Genomic DNA, 24205 nt, shown 5'->3' with positions numbered 1-24205 from the left:
TAGTGAATGGTAGCGTTCAAAACATTCACCAATGCAAAGACCAGGATTGTCAGGACAGGAGGGACAATAATAGCGGGTGTCACGCCTATATCCGCGCTTGCTGCAGACACAACATCTTTTTTGGGGGGGTTCGTTGGGTGGGGGTACTCGGGAGGACATAAAGAAAATGCCTCTCATGCAGCCGACTGCATTTGGTTGGGGATGTGAATGGGGGAAGTACGGGCGCTGCAGAAGTGGTGGGTTCCCAATTAGGATTGGCGAATGCAGCAGGAAGGGCATTATGGGCACGACGGGCCTGTGTTTGTCTTCTTGGTGGCAGCGGGACACTACTTGTGCTTGCCACCTCACCAGCTTGAACTGCACTTATGGGACTCGCCACGTCACCAAGTGTTACTGCAGTGCTGGTTTGACTACGACCGGGGTGTACTAGGCCGCTGGCGCTTGCCAGTTCACCAAAACGCTACCAAAAAAACTGTTAACGATCGCAGGGATCAGGCCTGACTCTGCGAACGCTGCAGTTATGCGTTTAGTGTTTTGTAAGTGACAGTGATCGATCGATACTGCACTTGGGTTGGCTGGGCTGGGCCGGGCGGAGGGGCAAAACGCAGGTGCTAGTAGGTATCTGGGCTGATCCCACTAACACTGCGTTTTTGGGAACCCTAAACTGCTGGGGATGCCAGTATAGATCTGATCGGATCAGATCAGATATTGATCAGTTCAGATACTATACCACTAAGGGAGGTGTACGGTGCGTGCGTGGGTGTTAGCGCTACTGGCACTAACCTGACGCTGCCTGGGGCTGGTGCTTGCCAGTTCACCAAAACGCTACCAAAAAAACTGTTAGCGATCGCAGGGATCAGGCCTGACTCTGCGAACGCTGCAGTTATGCGTTTAGTGTTTTGTAAGTGACAGTGATCGATCGATACTGCACTTGGGTGGGCTGGGCCGAGCCGGGCGGAGGGGCAAAACGCAGGTGCTAGCAGGTATCTGGGCTGATCCCGCTAACACTGTGTTTTTGGGAACCCTAAACTGCTGGGGACGCTAGTATAGATCTGATCGGATCAGATATTGATGCGTTCAGATACTATACCACTAAGGGAGGTGTACGGTGCGTGCGTGGGTGTTAGCGCTACTGGCACTAACCTGACGCTGCCTGGGGCTGGTGCTTGCCAGTTCACCAAAACGCTACCAAAAAAACTGTTAGCGATCGCAGGGATCAGGCCTGACTCTGCGAACGCTGCAGTTATGCGTTTAGTGTTTTGTAAGTGACCGTGATCGATCGATACTGCACTTGGGTGGGCTGGGCCGAGCCGGGCAGAGGGGCAAAACGCAGGTGCTAGCAGGTATCTGGGCTGATCCCGCTAACACTGTGTTTTTGGGAACCCTAAACTGCTGGGGACACTAGTATAGATCTGATCGGATCAGATATTGATCCGTACAGATACTATACCACTAAGGGAGGCGTATGCTGCGTGCTTGGGTGTTAGCAGTACTGGCGCTAATCTGACGTTGCCTGGGGCGACGCATATCACCGCCGGGCGATCAGGGGGCTAATTCTTTATTCGGTAATAAACGGCGGGTGCCCTGACACTATAAAAAATAAACAAACTAACCAGCGTCACCCGTAACGGTTATACAGTGATCAGTGGTGAAAGGGTTAACTAGGGGGCAATCAAGGGGTTAAAACATTTATTAGGTAGTATATGGGGGTCCCTGTCGCTATAAAACGCTGACGGCGAACCTAAATATTTACCTCACTAACTAGCGTCACCAGCGACACTAATACAGCGATCAGAAAAATGATCGCTTAGCGACACTGGTGACGGGGGGTGATCAAGGGGTTAAAACTTTATTAGGGGGGGTTAGGGGGGTATCCTAGACCTAAAGGGGGCCTAACACTCACTGCCCTAACACTGTAACTGTCACAAACTGACACCAATACAGTAATCAGAAAAAAAAAAAAAAAAAACCTGCTTGGTGTCAGTTTGTGACAGGGGGGGGTGATTGGGGGGGGGATCGGGGGCGATCGGGGGGGGGATCGGGGTGTTTTGTGTGCCTGGCATGTTCTACTGTGTGTGTGTGTGTTGTGCACTCACATTGCAGTCTTCTCTCCTCGGCCCGGAACGGAAAATACCAAGCCGAGGAGAGATGACATCATTTCCTCTGCCTCTGTGTACAATACAGAGGCAGGGAAATGATCCCATTGGCTGGGAGCGATCGCGAGGGGGGGGCCACGAATGGATGGCCTCCCCCTCACCACCGATCGCCGGGGGAGATTTGCCGACCGCCGCAGGCACCGGGGGGGGGGGTCCGATCGCGGGCAGGCAAGGACGTACCTGTAAGTCCTTTTGCCTGCCCGTGCCGCTCTGTCGACGTATATAGTCGTGCGGCGGTCGGCAAGTGGTTAACATTTTAAAAACTGTTATTTAAAGTAAAGGTGAAATTACCTGGTTTATTACACTGTGTTGCAGAACTGCCCACATTCTTCTCCTCCTTGATATTCATGATAAGAAAGACACTGCTTGGTACCAGGTCCCCAACAGCCCTGGTCAGAGCATAAAGGATGGCAAACATTTCCATTGTGAACTACAAAGAAAGTAAAAAAAAAAATCTGATAACACATAGATTATGTTTGTTCAATAATAATTATCAGCAAGAAAGGCTGTCCATCAGATATAAACAAAGAGAAAGCTCACACCAGTACACCTGTGTATGTAAATCAGAAAATAGAAACCCTTAGTGGTCTTCCCACCTCAGGCAGACTAAGGTTTTTGAAATAACCGTGTACATGAAAATGCAAGCTATGCTAATGTAGCGTTACCCCCGCAGGAGCCGCTTAAGTATGTTTGTTGGATACTCTGCCTCTCAACCCCAATAACAGTCTCAGCCCTCTCTGGCACACCTGGCAATAGTGTACAGTGTCTCTGTGAATGGATGGCCTTATCCTTTAGCCCTGTCTCACTACAAGTGTCAGCAAGATGACTAACAGCAATGATGTCTGTATAACACTGTCTTGGAACAGGCAGGCTCTTCTAGTGACCCGACTGGTCACCTCACACTAGAACACCGTCGGTGCAGATGCATCTGGATATGCACCTGGGATCCCCCTCTCTCAGGATGGATGTCCCGACTGGCTGTGGATGCCTAAAATCATGCGGTGGACTGACCTGGGAGGCAGCACCTCTTCCCTAGGTCTAATCTCTTTCTCTGCCTCGAGTATTCTGACAAATCTCCTCAGATCAGCAAAATGGAGTCTCTAGTTCTTTTGCCCCCAGAGCAGACTGGCTATTGTAGTTCTGTCTCCATACAAAGCTTTGGGGCCATTTTAGATGGGTACTACATATCCCAGAATCCTTTGCAGCTGCTGCTTGTTAAAATCCTTCTAATTTGCTCCTGTAATTGCTCCTGTAATTGGCTCTCCTCTTCCTGCCAATAGAGACACAGGGGAGTGTGCAGAGTGACCAGCTCTGTGTGTGTCAGTGAAGAGAAAAAAAGGAAGGGAGGAAGGGAGAAACTGACAGGCACTTTTCTGCCTTACAGAAGAAACTCGGCCATCTTGGCTAGGCCGTGGGATATGCAGGGCACCTGCTACACACTCCCCCCCATCAAAGAACCTTTGGTCCCCCAAAGGAAGTAACAGTCCTGGACCTGGTACATTCTTTCAAATACATGCAGAAAAAAATAGGTTAGTGTACACAGGAAAACAAACAACTTGCATTTTCATAAGGACCTGGCAGGGAAGCCTCCCATCAATAAACATAGGAAGGAAGGTTGTCCTGCCTACAGGCCACCTAAATTGGAATAGCCCAGCTAGTTGTGCCAAGGGGTGAGTTAGGGTTGCCAAATCGGTGGTGAGAAGGTTAGGCTATGCAAGAGTCCCTTGAGGAGTGAGGATAACTTCTTTGGTGCTCTCACTCAACACTAGGGATGAGCCGAACACCCCCGGTTTGGTTCGCACCAGAACATACCGAACAGGCAAAAAATTTGGAAGAACACACGAACACCATTAAAGTTTATAGGACACAAACATGAAATATCAAAAGTGCTCATTTTAAAGGCTTATATGCAAGTTATTGTCATAAAAAGTGTTTGGGGACCTGGATCCTGCCCCAGGGGACATGTATCAATGCAAAAAAAAATTTTAAAAACAGACATTTTTTCGGGAGCAGTGATTTTTTTAATGCTTAAAGTGAAACAATAAAAATGAAATATTCCTTTAAATATCGTGCCTGCGGGGGAGGTGTCTATAGTATGCCTGAACAGTGGCGCATTCTTCCCGTGTTTAAAACAGTACCACAGCAAAATGACATTTCTAAAGGAAAAATTGTCATTTAAAACTGTAATGAATTGTCGGGTCTCTGCAATATGGATAAAACTCAGAAAAAAAAGAGATTGGGTTACCCCCCAGTCAATTACCAGGCCCTTTGGGTCTGGTATGAATATTCAGGGGATTCTCGAACCAAAATTTAAAAAAACATTGCGTGGGGGTCCCCCTAAAATCCATACCAGGCCCTTCAGGTCTGATATGGAAATTAGGGGGAACCCTGCGCAAAATTAAAAAAAATTGGCTTAGGGGTCCCTCCCAAAATCCATACCAAACCCTTATCCGAGCATGCAACCTGGCAGGCCACAGGGAAAGAGGGGGGATGAGAGAGCGCCCCCCCCTCCTGAACTGTACCAGGCCACATGCCCTCAACATGGGGAGGGTGCTTTGGCGTAGCCCCCCAAAGCACCCATGTTGATGGGGACAAGGGCCTTATCCCCACAACCCTTGCCTGGTGGTTGTGGGGGTATGTGGGCAGGGGGCTTATTGGAATCTGGAAGCCCCCTTTAACAAATGGGACCCCCAGATCCCGGCCCCCCTATGTGAATTGTTAACGGGTTACATTGTACCCCTACCATTTCACAAAAAAGGTGAAAGAATGGTAAAAAAGACAAGAGACACCTTGGGACAAGTCCTTTATTATAAAATAAAAAATAAAAATGTCCAGCGATGTAAATTCATGCCGCCCGACCGGAAAAAAAAGCCGCAACCGTTCCGCCTCCATGGGAGGCTCCCGCTGTGTGACGCTTCTTCTGGGTGACAGTTCTTTTATAGCTGAGGGCGGGGCCACCCGGTGACGTAGACGGGTGACCCCGCCCCCCACTGACGCTACGTGGCAGGCACCCATTTACGTCATCGGGTGGCCTTGCCCTCAGCTATATATGAACTGTCACCCAGAAGAAGCGTCACACGGCGGGAGCCTCCCATGGAGGCGGAACGGTTGCGGCTGTTTTTTTCCGGTCCGTCGGGCGGTGTGAATTTACATCGCTGGACATTTTTATTTTACAGGGGGCGGGATCTGGGGGTCCCCTTGTTAAAGGGGGCTTCCAGATTCCGATAAGCCCCCAGACCGCAGACCCCCACAACCACCGGGCAAGGGTTGTGGAGATGAGGCACTTGCCCCCATCAACATGGGGACAAGGTGCTTTGGGGTCTGACCCCAAAGCACCCTCCCCATGTTGAGGGCATGTGGCCTGGTACGGTTCAGGAGGGGGGGCGCTCTCTCGTCCCCCCTTTTTTCCTGTGGCCTGCCAGGTTGCGTGATAAGGGTCTGGTATGGATTTTTGGGGGACCCCCAATGCCATTTTCTTTAAATTTTGGCGCAGGGTTCCCATTAATTTCCATACCAGACCTGAAGGGCCTGGTATAGATTTTGGGGGGACCCCCACGCAATTATTTTCTTTATTTTTGGTTCAGGGTTCCCCTTAATATTCATACCAGACCCAAAGTGCCTGGTAATGGACTGGGGGGGGAACCCATGCCCTTTTTTTCAATGAGTTTTATCTATATTGCCAAGACCCGACAATTTACAAGCCGACCTCAATGCTCTGTCTAATTGGGCGACTATGTGGCAGATGAGGTTTAATGTTGAGAAATGTAAAGTTATGCACTTGGGGGCTAAGAATATGCATGCATCATACATTCTAGGGGGAGTACAACTGGGGGAATCCGTAGTGGAGAAGGATCTGGGGGTTTTGGTAGATCATAAGCTCAATAATAGCATGCAATGCCAAGCTGCGGTTTCCAAAGCGAGCAAAGTTCTTTCTTGTATTAAGAGAGGTATGGACTCCAGAGAGAGAGATATCATTTTGCCCCTGTTCAAATCATTAGTAAGACCTCATCTGGAATATGCCGTTCAGTTTTGGGCACCAGTTCTCAAAAAGGATATCGGGGAACTGGAGAAAGTGCAGAGAAGGGCAACCAAACTGATAAGAGGCATGGGGGAGCTCAGCTATGAGGAAAGATTAGAGGAACTGAATTTGTTCACTCTTAAGAAGAGGAGAATAAGGGGGGATATGATCAACATGTTTGAATATATAAGGGGTCCATATAGTGAACTTGGTGTTGAGTTATTCACTTTACGGTCAACACAGAGGACAAGGGGGCACTCTTTACGACTGGAGGAAAAGAGATTTCATCTCCAAATACGGAAAGGTTTCTTCACAGTAAGAGCTGTGAAAATGTGGAATAGACTCCCTCCAGAGGTGGTTCTGGCCAGCTCAGTAGATTGCTTTAAGAAAGGCCTGGATACTTTCCTAAATGTACATAATATAACTGGGTACTGACATTTATAGGTAAAGTTGATCCAGGGATAATCCGATTGCCTCTCTGGGATCAGGAAGGAATTTTTTCCCCTGCTGTAGCAAATTGGAGCATGCTCTGCTGGGGTTTTTTGCCTTCCTCTGGATCAACTGTGGGTATAGTATTGGGTATATTGTTTTTTTGTTTTTTTTGTTTTTTTATGGTTGGACTGGATGGACTTGTGTCTTTTTTCAACCTGACTAACTATGTAACTATGTAACTATGTAACTAATTCATTACAGCCGCGATCAGTTTTAAATGACAATTTTTCCTTTAGAAATGTAATTTTGCTGTGGTACTTTTCTAAACACGGGAAAAATGTGCCACTTTACCGGCATACTATAGACACCCCCCAAGCACGATATTTAAAGGAATATTTCATTTTTATTGTTTCACTTTAAGCATTAAAAAAATCACTGTTCCCGAAAAAACTGACGTTTTTAAAAAAGTTTTTGCATTGATACATGTCCCCGGGGCAGGACCCAGGTCCCCAAACACTTTTTATGACAATAACTTGCATATAAGCCTTTAAAATGAGCACTTTTGATTTTTCATGTTAGTGTCCCATAGACTAACGGTGTTCCAGCGCCTTTTGAATTTGCCCCGAACACCGCATATTGTTTGGTGTTCGCAGAACATCCAAACAACCAAAGTTCGGCCCGAGCATAAGTTCGCCCATCCCTACTCAACACATCATAAATTAGTCTCTTGAGAGGATGATTAACTCTCCGCTCTCTCTGTCTCACTGGCCCAGGCACAGTAGGCTCACTAGCCTCTGCTGTTTGACTGTTTCTGCCTCCTGAAGATCAGTCCCATTTGTTTCTGCTCTGTATCCTTCTTCATTCACTGTGGATGAGGGAGACACTTCTGGCCCTCCTGCTGGCAGGGAAGTCAAGGGATTACATCTGAGGACAACAGGGGCTAACAGCCGCTTCACCAGATCTGTGTTGGTCCCTACAATCAACTAACTTACCGTAGATCCTGGCAGCCAAGGACACACAATGGCCAGTGTCTCAAAATTCTGAGGCTTTCCAACCCTCAATGGATCACATAATAACTTGACACTCAGGTATCCATCACAAGGGTAATCCTTCACTTGAATACCCTGGATCTCTATATCTTCCAACTTTTGCGGGAGCATGTAAGACAAATGCCTCTCATAAAAGTCTCTGGTCAGCAAAGTCATCTGAGCACCCAAATCAAGAATGGCTCTTGTATAGATTCTTTCCACCAAAACAGGCACTACAGGCAGAGGGCCTACCAACTGAGCAGGAGGCTTGGTGGAAACATCTAGAACAGCAGGTTTGTGTGACTGGACTCGTCTTCCATTTTCGAGAATGCTGCTTCTGGCGATGGTTTGGAGGCTGATAGGCATTCCTCACTGAAACGGCTTAGACTGCTGGTGTCCTCCATTGTTCTCTTGCAGAATCGGGGAAGGTTCTTCTTGAAGGCCCAGGCCTTCTCTCTATCTTTGGGTTACTTCTCTGCGGTCCATGCCAGTCTTCTTTCCGCCTCGCTGGTAGTGACCTACACCTCCACAGTTTAGACAGACATCTGGATTCATTGGCCTCTTGCCAGGCGCTGTGGACGAAGCCAGAGGCACATTAGGCACTGCGGCCCCCTCACCGAATAACTCAGTGAATTTCGCTGTCAGCATGTTGATCATCTACATCATCTGGGATACCGGCATCTTGGAAGCGGCTATCTTAGACTTGAGATCCGGTGATTCTGCTTCTTTGCATAATCTGGAGGTGGCGATGGTGTCCACTTAGGCAATTTGACCCAAAGAGCCGGTCATCCTTTGCATCAGCTGTGACACTTGAGTCTTGAGGAACTCAACCTCTGAGTTACCACCATCTACACTGGCCACTCTGATCCCGACATCTACTTCTGCCTTCTTGTCTTCCAACATGGCCTCCTCTTCCTGCACAATCCGGATCAGATCTGGATACTTCAATATGCCACCATCCTGCTGAGTTCTTAGTAGAATGGTGATGGGGTCCAATGGCTGGGCACCCCGCAAGACTTGCTGTGCATGGACCTCATCCACTTCACAGGGGTCCAAACCCTTCTTCAATAGGAGTTGATGCAATATCTTATCCAGACGCCTTACATAATTTGGATAATTTCTCCCCTTTGTGCTGATAAGTATGCTCAAACTGGTACAGGTCAGAGGCATTTTCAGTGCGCCCAAATATTACCGGCAGAATATTCAGGTAATCTTGAGCAGCAAAACCTTTCTGCGTGAGCTTCAGATTGTGGATAGCTTCTGATGCGGGACCCCTAAGACTCTGTAATTCTCTGCTTCTTGTGGGTCTCAGGGAAATCCCATTCATCCATAACTTGGGTGGCTTGGTCCAGCCACTCTTCAAAACTCTCCTCCCCTGTAGGTACTGGTTCTCTTCCAGAAAAGGACCTGAGTTTCTGGTACTCATTTCCAGAGCACGTTGGAGTGTCCCTTGGCAATTTTGACACAAAATCTCCCAAAGCAGCGAAGAACTCCGGTCCGATCATGGCCAAAGACAGTATGGAAGGGACCTCTTCCTTTGAGGCCTTAACTCGGCTAGTACTTGCTGGACACCTGTCTGGTGTGTGTGACTGTATTAGAGGAAACTCAGCCTGGTCAGCCAACTGCACACTGGACCCTCGAAAATGGTCAGGAATCCCCTACTTCCATTCTAGCAGCACATGGGTGCAAGAGGCCTCTTGGTCTGGTGTGACAGCAAAAAACCACGCCTTCTGATCTGGAATCAATGTCTTCACCTCCTGGTTGATCTGTTCTTTAGTCTAGGCATCCCCAGGAAGCTCAATCACTACACTTGACTCTGGGTGAGCGCCTTCTTCCAAACCACTGGGCCGCAGCTGTGGTGTCTATCTTGGAACTTGTAGGGGTGCTGTTTTGAGGAGTTAATTGCAGAGTAGCGGTATTATCCTGGACAAAGTCCCGACATGTAGCGCTACCCCCGCAGGAGCCACTTAAGTATGTTTGTTGCTTACTCTGCCTCTCAACCCTAATAACAGTCTCAGCCCCCTCTGGCACACCTGGCAATAGTGTAAGTGCAAAGACCAATGAGAAACGCACACGTTATGATAAAACACAGAAATTGTCTTTACTGCAATATTTCTGTGGAAAAGAGTTACAAATAGTAACAATATATATTCAAGTAATGCAAATGGAGAGCAATAACTGAGATTAAGAGCAATATAGCTCAATACTATATTCAGGCTGCTTTCAGGGGATACAAAACCTGAGAATAACCCCAAGAGCAAAGTCAAACACTTCAATAACAATAAATCACAATATGGTAATCTGTACCAGACTGGTTACCTTTACTCAGGTCGGCTCTAGGCAGGAGGAGAGCAGAGGAATGACCCTTTTTACGTCATGCCTCTCTCCTCTGTCCCCTGACACCACATGCCCAACTTCAAACATTTTACTCAAATCACGATTAACTTCCCAGATAAACTACTTGCTTGCTATTTTATGCCAATCTGAGTTTGTTTGGCCAGCAGTAGGGATGAGCTTCGAGTTCGAGTCGAACTCATGTTCGACTCGAACATTGGCTGTTCGCAAGTTCGCCGAACAGCGAACAATTTGGGGTGTTCGCGGCAAATTCGAATGCCACGGAACACCCTTTAAAAGTCTATGGGAGAAATCAAAAGTGCTAATTTTAAAGGCTAATATGCAACGGCCGTTTTTTCAGGAGCAGTGATTTTAATAATGCTTAAAGTCAAACAATAAAAGTGTAATATCCCTTTAAATTTCGTACCTGGGGGGTGTCTATAGTATGCCTGTAAAAGGGCGCATGTTTCCCGTGTTTAGAACAGTCTGACAGCAAAATGACATTTTGAAGGAAAAAACTCATTTAAAACTACCCGCGGCTATTGCATTGCCGACAATACACATAGAAGTTCATTGATAAAAACGGCATGGGAATTCCCCAAAGGGGAACCCCGAACCAAAATTAAAAAAAAAAAATGACGTGGGAGTCCCCCTAAATTCCATACCAGGCCCTTCAGGTCTGATATGGATATTAAGGGGAACCCCGGCCAAAATTAAAAAAAAAAAATTACGTGGGGTTCCCCCTAAATTCCATACCAGACCCTTCAGGTCTGGTATGGGATTTTAAGGGGAACCCCGCGCCAAAAAAAAAAAAAACGGCGTGGGGTCCCCCCAAAAATCCATACCAGACCCTTATCCGAGCACACAACCTGGCAGGCCGCAGGAAAAGAGGGGGGGACGAGAGTGCGGGCCGCTCCGCACCCATGCTGGCATGGAGGGAGGCTCCCGCTGTGTGACGGCGCTCCTCGTCTGACAGTTCTTAAATAATGGGGGCGGGGCCACCCGGTGATCCCGCCCCCCTCTGACGCACGGGACATGACGGGACTTTCCTGTGGCATTCCCCGTGACGTCACAGGGAAGTCCCGTCAAGTCACCGTGCGTCAGAGGGGGGCGGGATCATCGGGTGGCCCCGCCCCCCGGTTATTTAAGAACTGTCAGACGAGGAGCGCCGTCACACAGCGGGAGCCTCCCTCCATGCCAGCATGGGTGCGGAGCGGCCCGGAGAAGAAAATGAAGAAGAGAAGAAGAGAAGAAGAGAAGAAAAGAAGAAGAGAAGAGCGGGAGCCTCCCCCCAATGCCATGGGTGCGGAGCGGCCCCGAGGAGAAGAAGATAGAAGACGCCGCGGAGGAGATGCTGGACGAGAACGCCGGAGGAAGAACCAGAAGAGCCAGAAGAACCAGAAGAACCAGAAGATGAAGGAAGATAGAAGAAGCATTTAAATAAAGGAATTGTCAAAAACTGTCTCTTGTCATTTTTAACATTTTTGACAGTTTTTTAGTGAAATGGTAGGGGTAAGTACCCCCTTACCATTTCACACAGGGGGGGGCGGGATCTGGGGGTCCCCTTGTTAAAGGGGGCTTCCAGATTCCGATAAGCCCCCCGCCCGCAGACCCCCACAACCACCGGCCAGGGTTGTGGGGATGAGGCCCTTGTCCTCATCAACATGGGAACAAGGTGTTTTGGGGGGCTACCCCAAAGCACCCTCCCAATGTTGAGGGCATGTGGCCTGGTACGGTTCAGGAGGGGGGGCGCACTCTCGTCCCCCCCTCTTTTCCTGCGGCCTGCCAGGTTTCGTGCTCGGATAAGGGTCTGGTATGGATTTTTGGGGGGACCCCACGCCGTTTTTTTTTTTTTCTTTGGCGCTGGGTTCCCCTTAAAATCCATACCAGACCTGAAGGGTCTGGTATGGAATTTAGGGGGAACCCCACGTCATTTTTTTTTTTAAATTTTGGCAGGGGTTCCCCTTAATATCCATACCAGACCTGAAGGGCCTGGTATGGAATTTAGGGGGACTCCCACGTCATTTTTTTTTTTAATTTTGGTTCGGGGTTCCCCTTTGGGGAATTCCCATGCCGTTTTTATCAATGAACTTCTATGTGTATTGTCGGCAATGCAATAGCCGCGGGTAGTTTTAAATGAGTTTTTTCCTTCAAAATGTCATTTTGCTGTCAGACTGTTCTAAACACAGGAAACATGCGCCCCTTTACAGGCATACTATAGACACCCCCCAGGTACGAAATTTAAAGGGATATTACACTTTTATTGTTTGACTTTAAGCATTATTAAAATCACTGCTCCTGAAAAAACGACCGTTTTTAAAACTTTTTTTTGCATTGATCCATGTCCCCTGGGGCAGGACCCGGGTCCCCAAACACTTTTTATGACAATAACTTGCATATTAGTCTTTAAAATTAGCACTTTTGATTATTCATGTTCGTGTCCCATAGACTTTAACGGTGTTCGCGTGTTCGAATGAACTTTTTTCCTGTTCGCATGTTCTGGTGCGAACCGAACAGGGGGGTGTTCGGCTCATCCCTAGCCAGCAGCTAAGAGAGGATAGTGAATGTGTGGTGTTTAAAACGGGAGTTTGCCATCTAGTGGCCGGTTTGTAAATAACAAAGTCTAATCAATGATGTGTAATGTAGAAACAGTATAAATAGATGACGGCCACAGGCCCCTCCCATGCTTGAGAAAACCCACATGATTGGGTGAAACATGTTGGAGAAGATACCACGACAGTGATGCTCTACCGTCACGGGTGATGCATCACGTCACGTCGGCGGAGGCGCATTACACACCTTGAAGCCAGCAGTAGCCATGTTTTGGCTGAGCTAGCAGAGCTAACAGAGCGGCTGCCAAAAACGGCCCTACAACGCCACATTGTGGCCAGCAGAAGAGTCATCAAAACTCCCTAGACCCCTGCATGGCAATCGAGTATCCCGGACGGAAAGTCTTCGGTAGTGTGAGGTCCCTCGTTATCAAAAGGGATGAGCCAAACACCCCCCGGTTCGGTTCTCAGTAGAACATGCGAACAGACCAAAAATTCATGCGAACACCCGAACCCCCGATAAAGTCTATGGGATTCGAATGTGAAAAATCAAAAGTGCTAATTTTAAAGGCTAATATGCAAGTTGTCATAAAAAGTGTTTGGGGACCCGGGTCCTGCCCCAGGGGACATGTATCAATGCAAAAAAAAGTTTTAAAAACGGCCTTTTTTCGGGAGCAGTGATTTTAATAATGCTTAAAGTGAAACAATAAAAGTGTAATATTCCTTTAAATATCGTGCCTGGGGGTGTCTATAGTATGCCTGTAAAGTGGCGCATTTTTCCCGTGTTTAGAACAGTCCCTGCACAAAATGACATTTCTAAAGGAAAAAAGTAATTTAAAACGGCTTGCGGCTGTAATGTAATGTTACCCGGTCCCCGGGTTACAAACAAGATAGGGACTGTAGGTTTGTTCTTAAGTTGAATCTGTTTGTAATTTGGAACAGGTACATTTTGTAAGTATAGCTCCAGCCAAAAAATCTATTTTTAAGCTTTTTGGATAACATAGGGAAGGGTTATCATCACCCCTGTAACATTTGTTTTGCTGTCTGTGCCCCTGGATCAGAAGATTTCACCTCACTTTCTGTCCCAATGACAATTGGATTTTGAACATTTTGGGTTATTAGGGAAACAAGGATTGGTGATAAAGCACCAGTGGGGAGATACCTTTTTCCCATATTAACTTTTACAGGAGAGAATTTCCCTTCCTAGGGGTAGATTTTCTCTCACTTCCTGTTGTCTCCCTCCGTTTGTAAGTAGGAGTCGTTTGTAAGTCGGATGTTTGAAAATAGGGGGCCGCCTATATATACTATACGGCCTGCCCTATACACTCTGCAGAAAATTGAGCCTTAGGTGTTGGTGGTACCAGAACACTGTAAGCCCTCACAGTTACTCTTGGTGGGCGTTGGAATGGGCCCTGCTGTGAAATATTATATCAAGAATTGTAATTACATGTCCCTGTTAAACAGGGGCAGAAAAATTGGGCCTTAGGCGGTGGTGGTGGTGGTGGTGGTGGCTCAACACTGTAAAGCCTCACAGATACTTTTGTTGAGCGCAGGAATAGGCCCTGCTGTGAAATATTAGAAATATATACATACGAGACTGACTGTATATATACAGGGCTTTTTTTCAGCAGGAACTAGGGGGAACTCAGTTCCACCACCTCTGGCTCAGGTCTTCTGCTCCCTGCTCACCACTATCACTAGTCCAGCTTCTGCATTTACAAGTGATAGCTTATCTCCCAGTAGCTCCCATAGGTCAGATCCCCTGTGCAGATCCCACTGAGTGCCAGACAGGGAGAAGGGAGATACAGAACAGGTGCCCATGGTTCTGTGCAGTCATGGGCAGGAGAGGGTGCGTGGTAGGCTGCACCCACTTGGGTCTCCATTTTTTCCCTGGTGACCAATTGTTGATGCTCCTACTGCATGATCTCCCTTGCAAGTGACTGTAATATAGTATAGTATGCTGGGAGGTACTATAGCCGGATAGGTGCTTCAGCTTAATATTGTAACAAAGGTAAGAAATATGACAGATGGTGGAGCTTTTAAGGAGGGGGGAGAAGATGAGAGCAGTGGAGGGAGGGGTTGTATGCAGAGGGAAGAGCTACTATTTGATGCCAATTGGCAGGTATGTGTGTGTGGCGGGCATGGTTGCGTTCCTGCACCTATTCTCTGAGAAAAAAGCCCTGTATATATATATATATATATATATATATATATATATATATATATATCTATATATATATTAAATACACTGCACCTAGCTGAATCACCTGCCTGAAGTATATTAGAAACAGTACACCAGGAACGGACTGCAGTCAGATCTAGCTAAACTGGATACAGTGGATATATATATATATATATATATATATATATATATATTTATACGAGACTGACTGTATATATATATATTAAATGCACTGCAGCTAACTGAAAGCACTGCAGCTGACTCAATCTAAATGACACTCTCTCTCCGTCCACGCCAACGACACACTACACAAGGCCGACGTGCAGGCGGACTTATATAGTGTGGGGCGTGGACTTAGTCCCCCTGAGCCATGATTGGCAAAAGTCACCCTGCCTTTGGCCAATTATGGCTCTCTTAGCTGGCCAAAGCATGCAGGCCATGGTGCATGTTCTGGCCAATCATCATAGAGCAATGCACTGCGCTCCCGCAGTGCATTATGGGCCGTTACGCGCCACTCAAATTTGGCGCGAACGGCCCATAATGTTCGGTTTTGATCCTGAACAGAAAGCTCATCCCTAGTTATCAACAGGAACCCCTTGGGGACGTCTGGGACACCTCTCTGAATACACAGTCTCTTGCCTATTTTGGTCGGGTGAGCGGACCAACGGTCCTTTCGTGTTTAATTTCTCCTTAAAAGTGCCAGCTCTGACTTGTAGTTCATTTCTACCTGCTGCTTTATCTCATGGATCTCAGTATTTGGGCTAGCTTTACTTCTATAGCTTATATTAGTAACTGGATACTTGGACTACAATAGCAATGCTTACATGTCGCTCCTTACACAGGATACCTACCAGCTTTTACTTTCAAGCTATCAGTTTACAGTGACAAGCCACTCTCTGTGATTAATTTCAGTTGAGCTGATGATCCAATCATATACCCATATATCCCTTAGCTGGGGGTTTATATAATTACAGTGACCGAATGGGTACATATTTTCACTGTGAATGTCGCCGGGAACCAATTCATTGTCATATGCACCTTTATTTGCAATCTGTTTGGTTATATGATGTGTGCCTGTTCCATGCGTGACACAGCTGCTCTTAGATATAGACAACGTTGTCTTTTTTAAATTCAGTCTAGGTGTTGGTGGTGGGAACCCAGTTTCTTGCAAATTTGTATTATCTTTTTGTGCAATAAAATCAATTCCTTTTTATAAGCAGCTTGGTCCACCCGTGACTCTTTTTAGGGGTTACTCTAGCCCCTTGCACCTTGATACTTCTTCTAGTGACCCGACTGGTCACCTCACACTGTAACGCTTCACACCGTCGTTGCAGGTGCATCTGGATATGCACCTAGGATCCCCCTCTCTCAGGCTGGATGTCCCAACTGGCTGTGGCTGCCTAAAATCACGCGGTGGACTGACCTGGGAGGCAACACCTCTCCCCTAGGTCTAATCTCTTCCTCTGCCTCGTGTATTCTGACAAATCTCCTCAGATCAGCAAGATGGAGTATCTAGTTCCTTTGCCCCTAGAGCAGACTGGCTATTGTAGTTCTGTCTCCATAGAAAGCTATAGGGCCATTTTAGATGGGGACTATGTATCCCAGAATCTTTTGCAGCTGCTGCTTGTTAAAGTCCTTCTGATTTGCTCCTGTAATTGCTCCTGTAATTGGCTCTCCCCTTCCTGCCAATAGGGATACAGTGGAGAGTGCAGCGTGAGCAGCTCTGTGTGTGTCAGTGAAAAGAAAAAGAAGAGGGGGGGGAATTCCCCCTGCAGAAAATGACAGGCACTTTTCTCCCTCACAGAAGAACCTCGAGATTTTTACTACCCCCAAAGAGCACATATTACTCTTTGGGGGTAGTAAAGCTATACATTATTTTACAAAAGCTTCGGATCTGGTTGGCATTCATGCTTTTACATTCATGTGATCCCAAGTGATCAGACTTGCATAGAAAAAAAAAAAAAAGCAACAAAAGCTAAACAGGTTTTAGGAGGAACTATAAATATTTGGTAACTACAGTATAGCACCAAAATTCCTACATTTTTGGTCTGCTTAACAGGTATCAGCAGGGGGAAAGATGCTTTATGCATACAGCTTTGTCAAGACAGAGCTTAAGACATAATCATTTAAATATTGAGGTGTGGATGTATAATCTCCACTCTGAAAAATGTACCTTTTATCCAAGTAGTTTATCAACACATACATGCCATAAGTAGTACTGTATATACGTATTTTGTTGTTAGTAACCACCCCAGGGGGAGCACTGGTAATTGGCCAGGTAACTCCCCTACAGTAAATGGCTGAAGGGTGCCAACCCTTAAGTTTGCCCAGCCCTGTTAAAAACAAATGTAATGGGCTATGATTGCTGTTGATTCAACCAAGGTAATTGTTGGCGTAATCATTAGCATGGAACCCAGTCAATCATTAGGAGGTTATCTGTGGGCTATGCATCATCCTGCTTTGGGCTGCTACTAATACTATGCTGCAGCTGTTTTCCCTGGGCCATTTTGTCTAGAGATGGTCAAGTAATTCATAATTTGTTCCATTCAAAATTTGCAAAATTCTAATCCATAACTGGTAATCTTGAAAAATGATAAATCAGCAAAAGTCCCTGTGACAGCTATAGAGTGAAGTTACACCTCGTATAAGATGCATGCATTTTTCATTGAAGTCAATGCAAAAGCCTGAAATGCATTGTTACACGTGTTAATGTATGTTGCAACTCGTAATACAATGCGCAATGATGTGCATTTCCATTGATGTCAACAGAGGAGCATGTGGGTTAAAATGGCAAAGTGTAAATGCAACATAAATGCTTTACTGTGGGGCAGCACGCTCACTAACATTCCCATCCTACAATTTGCAATATATATAGTTTATACGGTAGGTGCCAAGGCAAAAGTGAAGAATGAAAATGATAAAGACAGGAGAAAATAACAGTACAAGTGCTATTGAAGCATTGATTCAGTTTTTTTTTTAATTATGGAAAATGAAAAGACTGGACAGAAGGAGCCCCTTTTGGGTTGCTATAGGGTAAAAAGATACATTTTCTTAACAGTGGCACAAATGCCAAATAATGAACAGGTGATAATAATTTATACCGTATATAATAAAACCATGACAGATGTTCTAACCCTTCTACACTATATTCAAATTGTAAAAAAAGGTTTGGCTTTGAACATCAAACGTTACAAAAACTCTCTTCTAAAACATCTACTTAACGCAGTTAAGGCATGTATACCTGCCATATGGAAAAAATCTTCTCCGCCTACTATTGCAAACTGGTTGGATCGGCCATCTGACATACAGTTAATGGAGCAGCTGATGGCAGATCTCACAGAACAAACGGAAAAACATTTTGAAATCTGGACCTTGTGGTTCCTTTACAGGGACTCTGGGCCCTCGTGAACGAGCTGGCGGACCACATCCGGGATGGGAAACTATCCCTAATCCTCACCTTTTTTTTTTCTCCCCCTCTTTCCCTGCCCCTTTTGCAATCCAATATCCTCTACTGTCCATACCCTTGTTCCCCCCACCCCACAGAAAACGGGAAAAATGAGAGTCAGGGCAGCGATTGCACTTGAATAGAGCCTGTTCTCTTTCATACATATTTTGAATTTCGATAAGTTTGAATGTCTCAGAGCCTTTGAACTTCCTCTTCATTTGCATTGAAAGATATTTGACCTGTGTGTCATTTCATAATGTTCGTTTCTGTAAACGTTTGCTCTGCTCTATTGCAGTTTGAAAAAAAAGAATTTATAAAAAAAAAAAAAAAAAAAAAAAGAAAGGTTAGGCTTTAAATTGTTGTTTTTGAAAGTTTAATTTACTGAATTAAATGTTCAGGTGGAGAAGGATTAGATTTAATGGTAGTATTGGGTTATACTTATTTTATAATACTGTCCTTGGCAGTAGGACGCCATACTAGTAATGCCTGCTGCCAGAAACAAATCTCTCTCTCCTCCATTAGAACATGTGTTCACGGAGATAGCACTCGGGGGCCTCCCTTGGCTACCCCAGGATAATATTAGGCCACTTTACCAGCACCAGCTCATTGATCCGATCCTAAAATTATTTACTGGGGACAGGCAGTCCATCTTATATGAACAAATGCATTCATGCATGACCCCTGTGGTAGTCCACAGTTCCAACAAGTATACAGAAAGGGGCATTCCATTACCTATTTCAAATGGGCAGATATCGTCCTCACTACTTCCTTGCAGGCGGTAAGTTGAAACCACTATCTAAGATAAAAGGTATGTTTAATCATTCACTCCCCTTATGGCAAACAATGCGACTGCACCATTTTCTCTCCCAACTAAGGAGCAAATCATGGTCCTTGCCCCACCACCCATGCAGCTTGAGGCACTGTGTTCGGAAACAACCCGACATGGCCTGCTCCAATCTTATTGTAATCTTTCCTACCCACCTGAGGTTATATAGCTGACATATTTAGAGAAATAGGAAAAGAATGTCACCTTTACGGTTCAACAAAAGGACAAGATGAGACAGTTGACCCAAAAAATGTCTAATGCCCCGTACACACGGTCGGATTTTCCGACGGAAAATGTGTGATAGGACCTTGTTGTCGGAAATTCCGACCGTGTGTAGGCTCCATCACACATTTTCCATCGGATTTTCCGACACACAAAGTTTGAGAGCAGGCTATAAAATTTTCCGACAACAAAATCCGTTGTTGGAAATTCCGATCGTGTGTACACAAATCCGACGGACAAAGTGCCACGCATGCTCAGAATAAATAAAGAGATGAAAGCTATTTGCCACTGCCCCGTTTACAGTCCCGACGTACGTGTTTTACGTCACTGCGTTCAGGATTTTCCTACAACTTTGTGTGACGGTGTGTATGGAAGACAAGTTTGAGCCAACATCCGTCAGAAAAAATCCTAGGATTTTGTTGTTGGAATGTCCGAACAAAGTCCGACCATGTGTACGGGGCATAACGCTTGTGCTATACAGGAAATAGGTTATACAATATTGTCATGATGGTATAGGATTCCCAAGATATTACATAAACTTTTCCCTCAATGTTCTCCATTGTGTTGAAGATGTCAAAAAAGGTAAGCACCATGCTTCAAATCTTCTGGTCTTGCCTAGGAATCACAGGTTTCGCATGTCATTCTAAAGTTGATGGCTGTCCTGATGCTGGATGATCCAGCAGTGTATTGTCTTCATCTGATCCCATTGTCAGTGAAATGCTACATATGATCTCTTTTAACCACTTGCTTACTGAGCACTTATACCCCCTTCCCCACCAGGCCAATTTTCAGCTTCAGCACTATCACACTTTGAATGAGAATTGCGCGGTCATGCAACACTGTACTCATATGAAATTTTTATCAATTTTTTGAGACAGATAGAGCTTTCTTACATTGGTATTTAATCATGGCTGTTTTTTTTATTTTTTGCTACACAAATAAAAAAGGATAGAATTTTTTTTTTTTAGTTTCTGTTAAAAAATGTTGCGAAAAAGTAATTTTTCTCCTTCACTGATGTGCGCTGATGAGGTTGCACTGATGGGCACTGAAGGCTGCACTGATGGACGCTGATGAGGCAGCACTGATGGACGCTGATGTGGTGAGACTGATGTGCACTGATGAGGAAGCACTGATGAGGATGCACTGATATGTGGCACTGATAGGCAGCACTGATTGGCACTGATAGGCTGCACTGATGGGCATTTATATGTGATCAGCTGTGTCGTGAAATGTTAGGCAGCGCCCGCCCTCTGTCCAGACAGCTGTGTCTGAAGAACACAGCAATCACAGAGCGCACCAGATGTGCTACCCAGGGGGCGCGTGAGAAGCGTGGTTTTGGGAGGACGTCCATAGGCGCCCTCCCGGAATGAATGAGCCACGCTGCAGATGTCTTTCAGCTATGGCGCGGTTAGGAAGTGGTTAATACAGCTGCAGAATGCAGCCAAATCTTGTATCCCAATTTATTGGAAATAAACAAAGCCTCCACCAAACAGCCTATGGTTGTCCAAAGTTAATAAACTTTAAACCATGGAGGAAATGATGATGGCTGCCAATTCTGAGAGGAACAAGTTCACAAAATATGGTTCTATTGGACCACGTTAATTTATTTGGCTGCCAAATACATGAAACCTAACAGGGACTACTCAAACTTTGACCTTTTACTGGCCCAGTTCAGCTCTTTGTAAGGTTCTCACGTGCAGTCCCCCCCCCCCCCCCCCCTTTCCTCTAGGTCAGGGGTATTGAACTAAAATTCACACAGAGGTCCAGCAATTAAAATGTTCATCCAGCAGAGGTTTGAGTCTCATGTTTGGGCTATGACTCGGATCCTTCCTATCAAAGCCCCAACCCCTTACATTACAGTTTCCCCTTACATCAGTGTCTTCAGTCCTCCCCTTTATGTCACAGCTCCCCCTTTACACCATAGTGCCCCCTTTTACATTGCAGCACCCCCTTTACAATACAGCCCCTTCTTTACATTACAGTGCCAATTTACATCACAGCGCCCCTTTGCATCCAAGCCCCTCAATTTTACATCACAGCCCCGCTTTACAATACAGCCCCCTTTACATCACAGTGCCTCCTCTACTTCAATGTCCTCTGTCCCCTCTTCACATCACAGCCCCCCTCCTTACATTGCAGACCTCCACCCTTTACAACAGTGTCTTTAGCCCCCACCTAACATCACAGTCCCCCTCTCCTTTACATCTGTGTACCCTGTCCTCCTCTTCACATCACAGCCCCCTCCCGCCCTTTGTCCAGACATGCACCTTCTTCTTTCTACCTGCTGAATGCTGTGATGGCGGCAGGGGAAAGGGGAAGGAGAATATCAAATGGGAGAGGACATCCAGGCTGCTAAGTGGCAGAGTCCAGATAGGACTGTCATTCGGTCCATGTCTGGACCGCAGTTCGCCATTTAGTGATGCCTACTCTAAGCTACACTACCTCCCCCCTTTATTTTTTTACCCCTGGTCTCTCTCGTGTTTTTTTGAGTTGCTGTTCTGTTTGGTTTTATACTAGTCCCTTATGCCATCATCCAGACTTTACATATATAGGCGGAACTAGCTTAGCTCACTGTACAGTATGTTTACAAACAATTAGGCCAGGTTGCCTCTTCTAGTCCATTGTTCCCCTCTTACATTTGACAGAACTTACAGAGAATACTAAAAACTGCAGTGATGTCCACATCAGGAGATTATCATGTTTGACTATATAATATCAAGCAGTTCCATAATGTTTTTAGGTGTCTGTGAGTATATTGACATTGACAGTTCTGCATGACTGTACTTTTGAAAATTGAAAATAAAGAATTTAAATAAATGAAAACCTACCACATTCTTCGGCAGGGCCATTGTTCTTAATTCTTGCCTGTTGGTTTGTTCTGAAGATAGGCTTCCATTCGATGGAATCAGCAAAGCAAAGATTTTTGTTTTGTTTAATTACAACATCACCATCACTCACTTCTTTTAGTGACCGCAATCCCAGAGATGTTATTTTTTGGTCTATTATCCCAAGAGAGATATTTCCACTAGAATATAAGGAAGACAAGAGCTGTTACATTAAAGTTTATCATAGGCAAAACCTTTTTTTCTTTTTTTTTTTGAAGGTGGAGGGAAAAAAACACTTTAAAGAGAATGAATCTCCCCAGTGTTGACACAGACAGCAATTAAGCAGGAGTTGTAACCCCTCATCATTTTATCCAAAATTAAATAAAACATGGTTTTGGCTTTAGACAGCATTATTTTGTGCATTAAAGGGGTTGGAAACCCTTACCTATACCCAGTGAAGTGACTAGCCTGAGGTGATACACAGAGATTAAATAAATCCTCCTGGGGGTGCTGAGGACTCTCTACACCAAACCTCCTGTCTAAAATCCTGATATTTCCCTTCTGTTGCTGTGCATCCACCACTGTTTACCTGCCCTGTGTACAGCACTTCTCCAGCTACCCTCCGGTGTCTCACCTGGCTCCCAGTGACATGTTCAGAAGGGGGTAAAGATCTTAACACAGGACCCGACCATGCGGTCCGAGATGGCGCCTGCTCATCCCGGTCGACTAAATAGGCAGCTCAAAAGCTGTTCTCCAAGACACTGGGCAAAGATACTCCTGCCAAACCGACTACAGCACATGTAGAGGCTCCTCTGGATCCCCTTGCTGAGGAGGAGACTGATTCTGCCTGGCTAAAGGACCCTGCTGAGCTTCAATGGGACACAGTGAGTACCCCTGCTATCCTAGCCTCAGGCAGTAATCCCAGCATCCCTGACACTCAAGACCCTGAGCCTACTCTCAGAGAGATCTTTGCTGCAATCACCTCCTGTAATACTAACCTGTCTAGTCTCACTACTGAATTTAAAGGAGTGAAAATAGAAGTTGCATTAATTAGACAGGACATGCAAAAATTAAGAGATTGCACAGTTGCAATGGAGGGCCGTATGAGTACTATTGAAGATGATGTGGCCCCGTTGCAGCATGAAGTACGGCAGGTTCAGTCCCTAACCTCCAGCCATGCTGCACGTCTGGAAGACATGGAGAACAGGCTTAGGAGAAATAATGTGCAGGCAGTGGGCATCCTGGAAAAAAAACAAAGGAATGAATCCTGTGGTGCTGGCCTGTGGAAGCTTTTGGCCGGGAAGCGTTTTCTCCTATGTTTGCAGTTGAGAGGGCTCATCGAGTGCCTGGGAGGTCTCCACGCCCTGGGGAACCACCACGGGCATTCCTGTTCAAATTACAGAACTTTAAAGACTGTGATTCTGTGATTCGATTGCAACGCAAGCGGGTAAAATTCACAGAGGTCAAGCAGCGCTTACAGCGATTTGATATAGCCTATGCGATGCTATATCCTGCTAGATTGAGGGTAACGGCAAATGATCACACCCACGTCTTTGAAAACCCCACTGCGGCATCAGATTGGCTGGATCGAGAGGAGCATACCCTGCGGAAACCCATGAACACCTAAAACACAGGAACCTGGCTACCTTCCTTTTTGCACCTGTTGGTGGAATGCAAGTTACATGCATTTGTTATATTACCTATACCTCTTTAAAGCAGTAAGTTTACATACAGTTACTGTATTTGACATCACTTTTCCTCATATGGAACTGTCAAGTCCCTTCAGAGCCACGGGATAAAAGAGACTTAGGGCCCCCCTAAATACCTGTCCCGCGTGGGGTAAAGATCTTAACACAGGACCCGACCATGCGGTCCGAGATGGCGCCTGCTCATCCCGGTCGACTAAATAGGCAGCTCAAAAGCTGTTCTCCAAGACACTGGGCAAAGATACTCCTGCCAAACCGACTACAGCACATGTAGAGGCTCCTCTGGATCCCCTTGCTGAGGAGGAGACTGATTCTGCCTGGCTAAAGGACCCTGCTGAGCTTCAATGGGACACAGTGAGTACCCCTGCTATCCTAGCCTCAGGCAGTAATCCCAGCATCCCTGACACTCAAGACCCTGAGCCTACTCTCAGAGAGATCTTTGCTGCAATCACCTCCTGTAATACTAACCTGTCTAGTCTCAC

At 46.0% G+C, this 24205-nt stretch overlaps 1 protein-coding gene across 4 annotated transcripts in view; it reads right to left on the bottom strand.

The window, feature by feature from the left end:
- LOC141144605 (epidermal growth factor receptor-like) overlaps positions 1-24205 on the bottom strand; it is a 285658-nt gene that overhangs the window by 31924 nt on the left and 229529 nt on the right. For all 4 annotated transcript variants that reach the window (XM_073630457.1, XM_073630456.1, XM_073630458.1 and 1 more), the window contains 2 exons: positions 22021-22217; positions 2448-2586 (listed from right to left, as the gene is read on the bottom strand). In XM_073630457.1, coding sequence (XP_073486558.1) covers positions 2456-2586; positions 22021-22217 — 328 coding nt within the window. In that variant the 3' untranslated portion in view covers positions 2448-2455. The remainder of the gene's footprint in view (positions 1-2447; positions 2587-22020; positions 22218-24205) is intronic.

The sequence above is a fragment of the Aquarana catesbeiana genome, linkage group LG05 (genome assembly GCF_042186555.1).
Source record: "Aquarana catesbeiana isolate 2022-GZ linkage group LG05, ASM4218655v1, whole genome shotgun sequence".
Taxonomy (NCBI): domain Eukaryota; kingdom Metazoa; phylum Chordata; class Amphibia; order Anura; family Ranidae; genus Aquarana; species Aquarana catesbeiana.
Note: the sequence above shows the minus strand (reverse complement) of the source record. Positions and strands in the feature narration are given on the sequence as shown.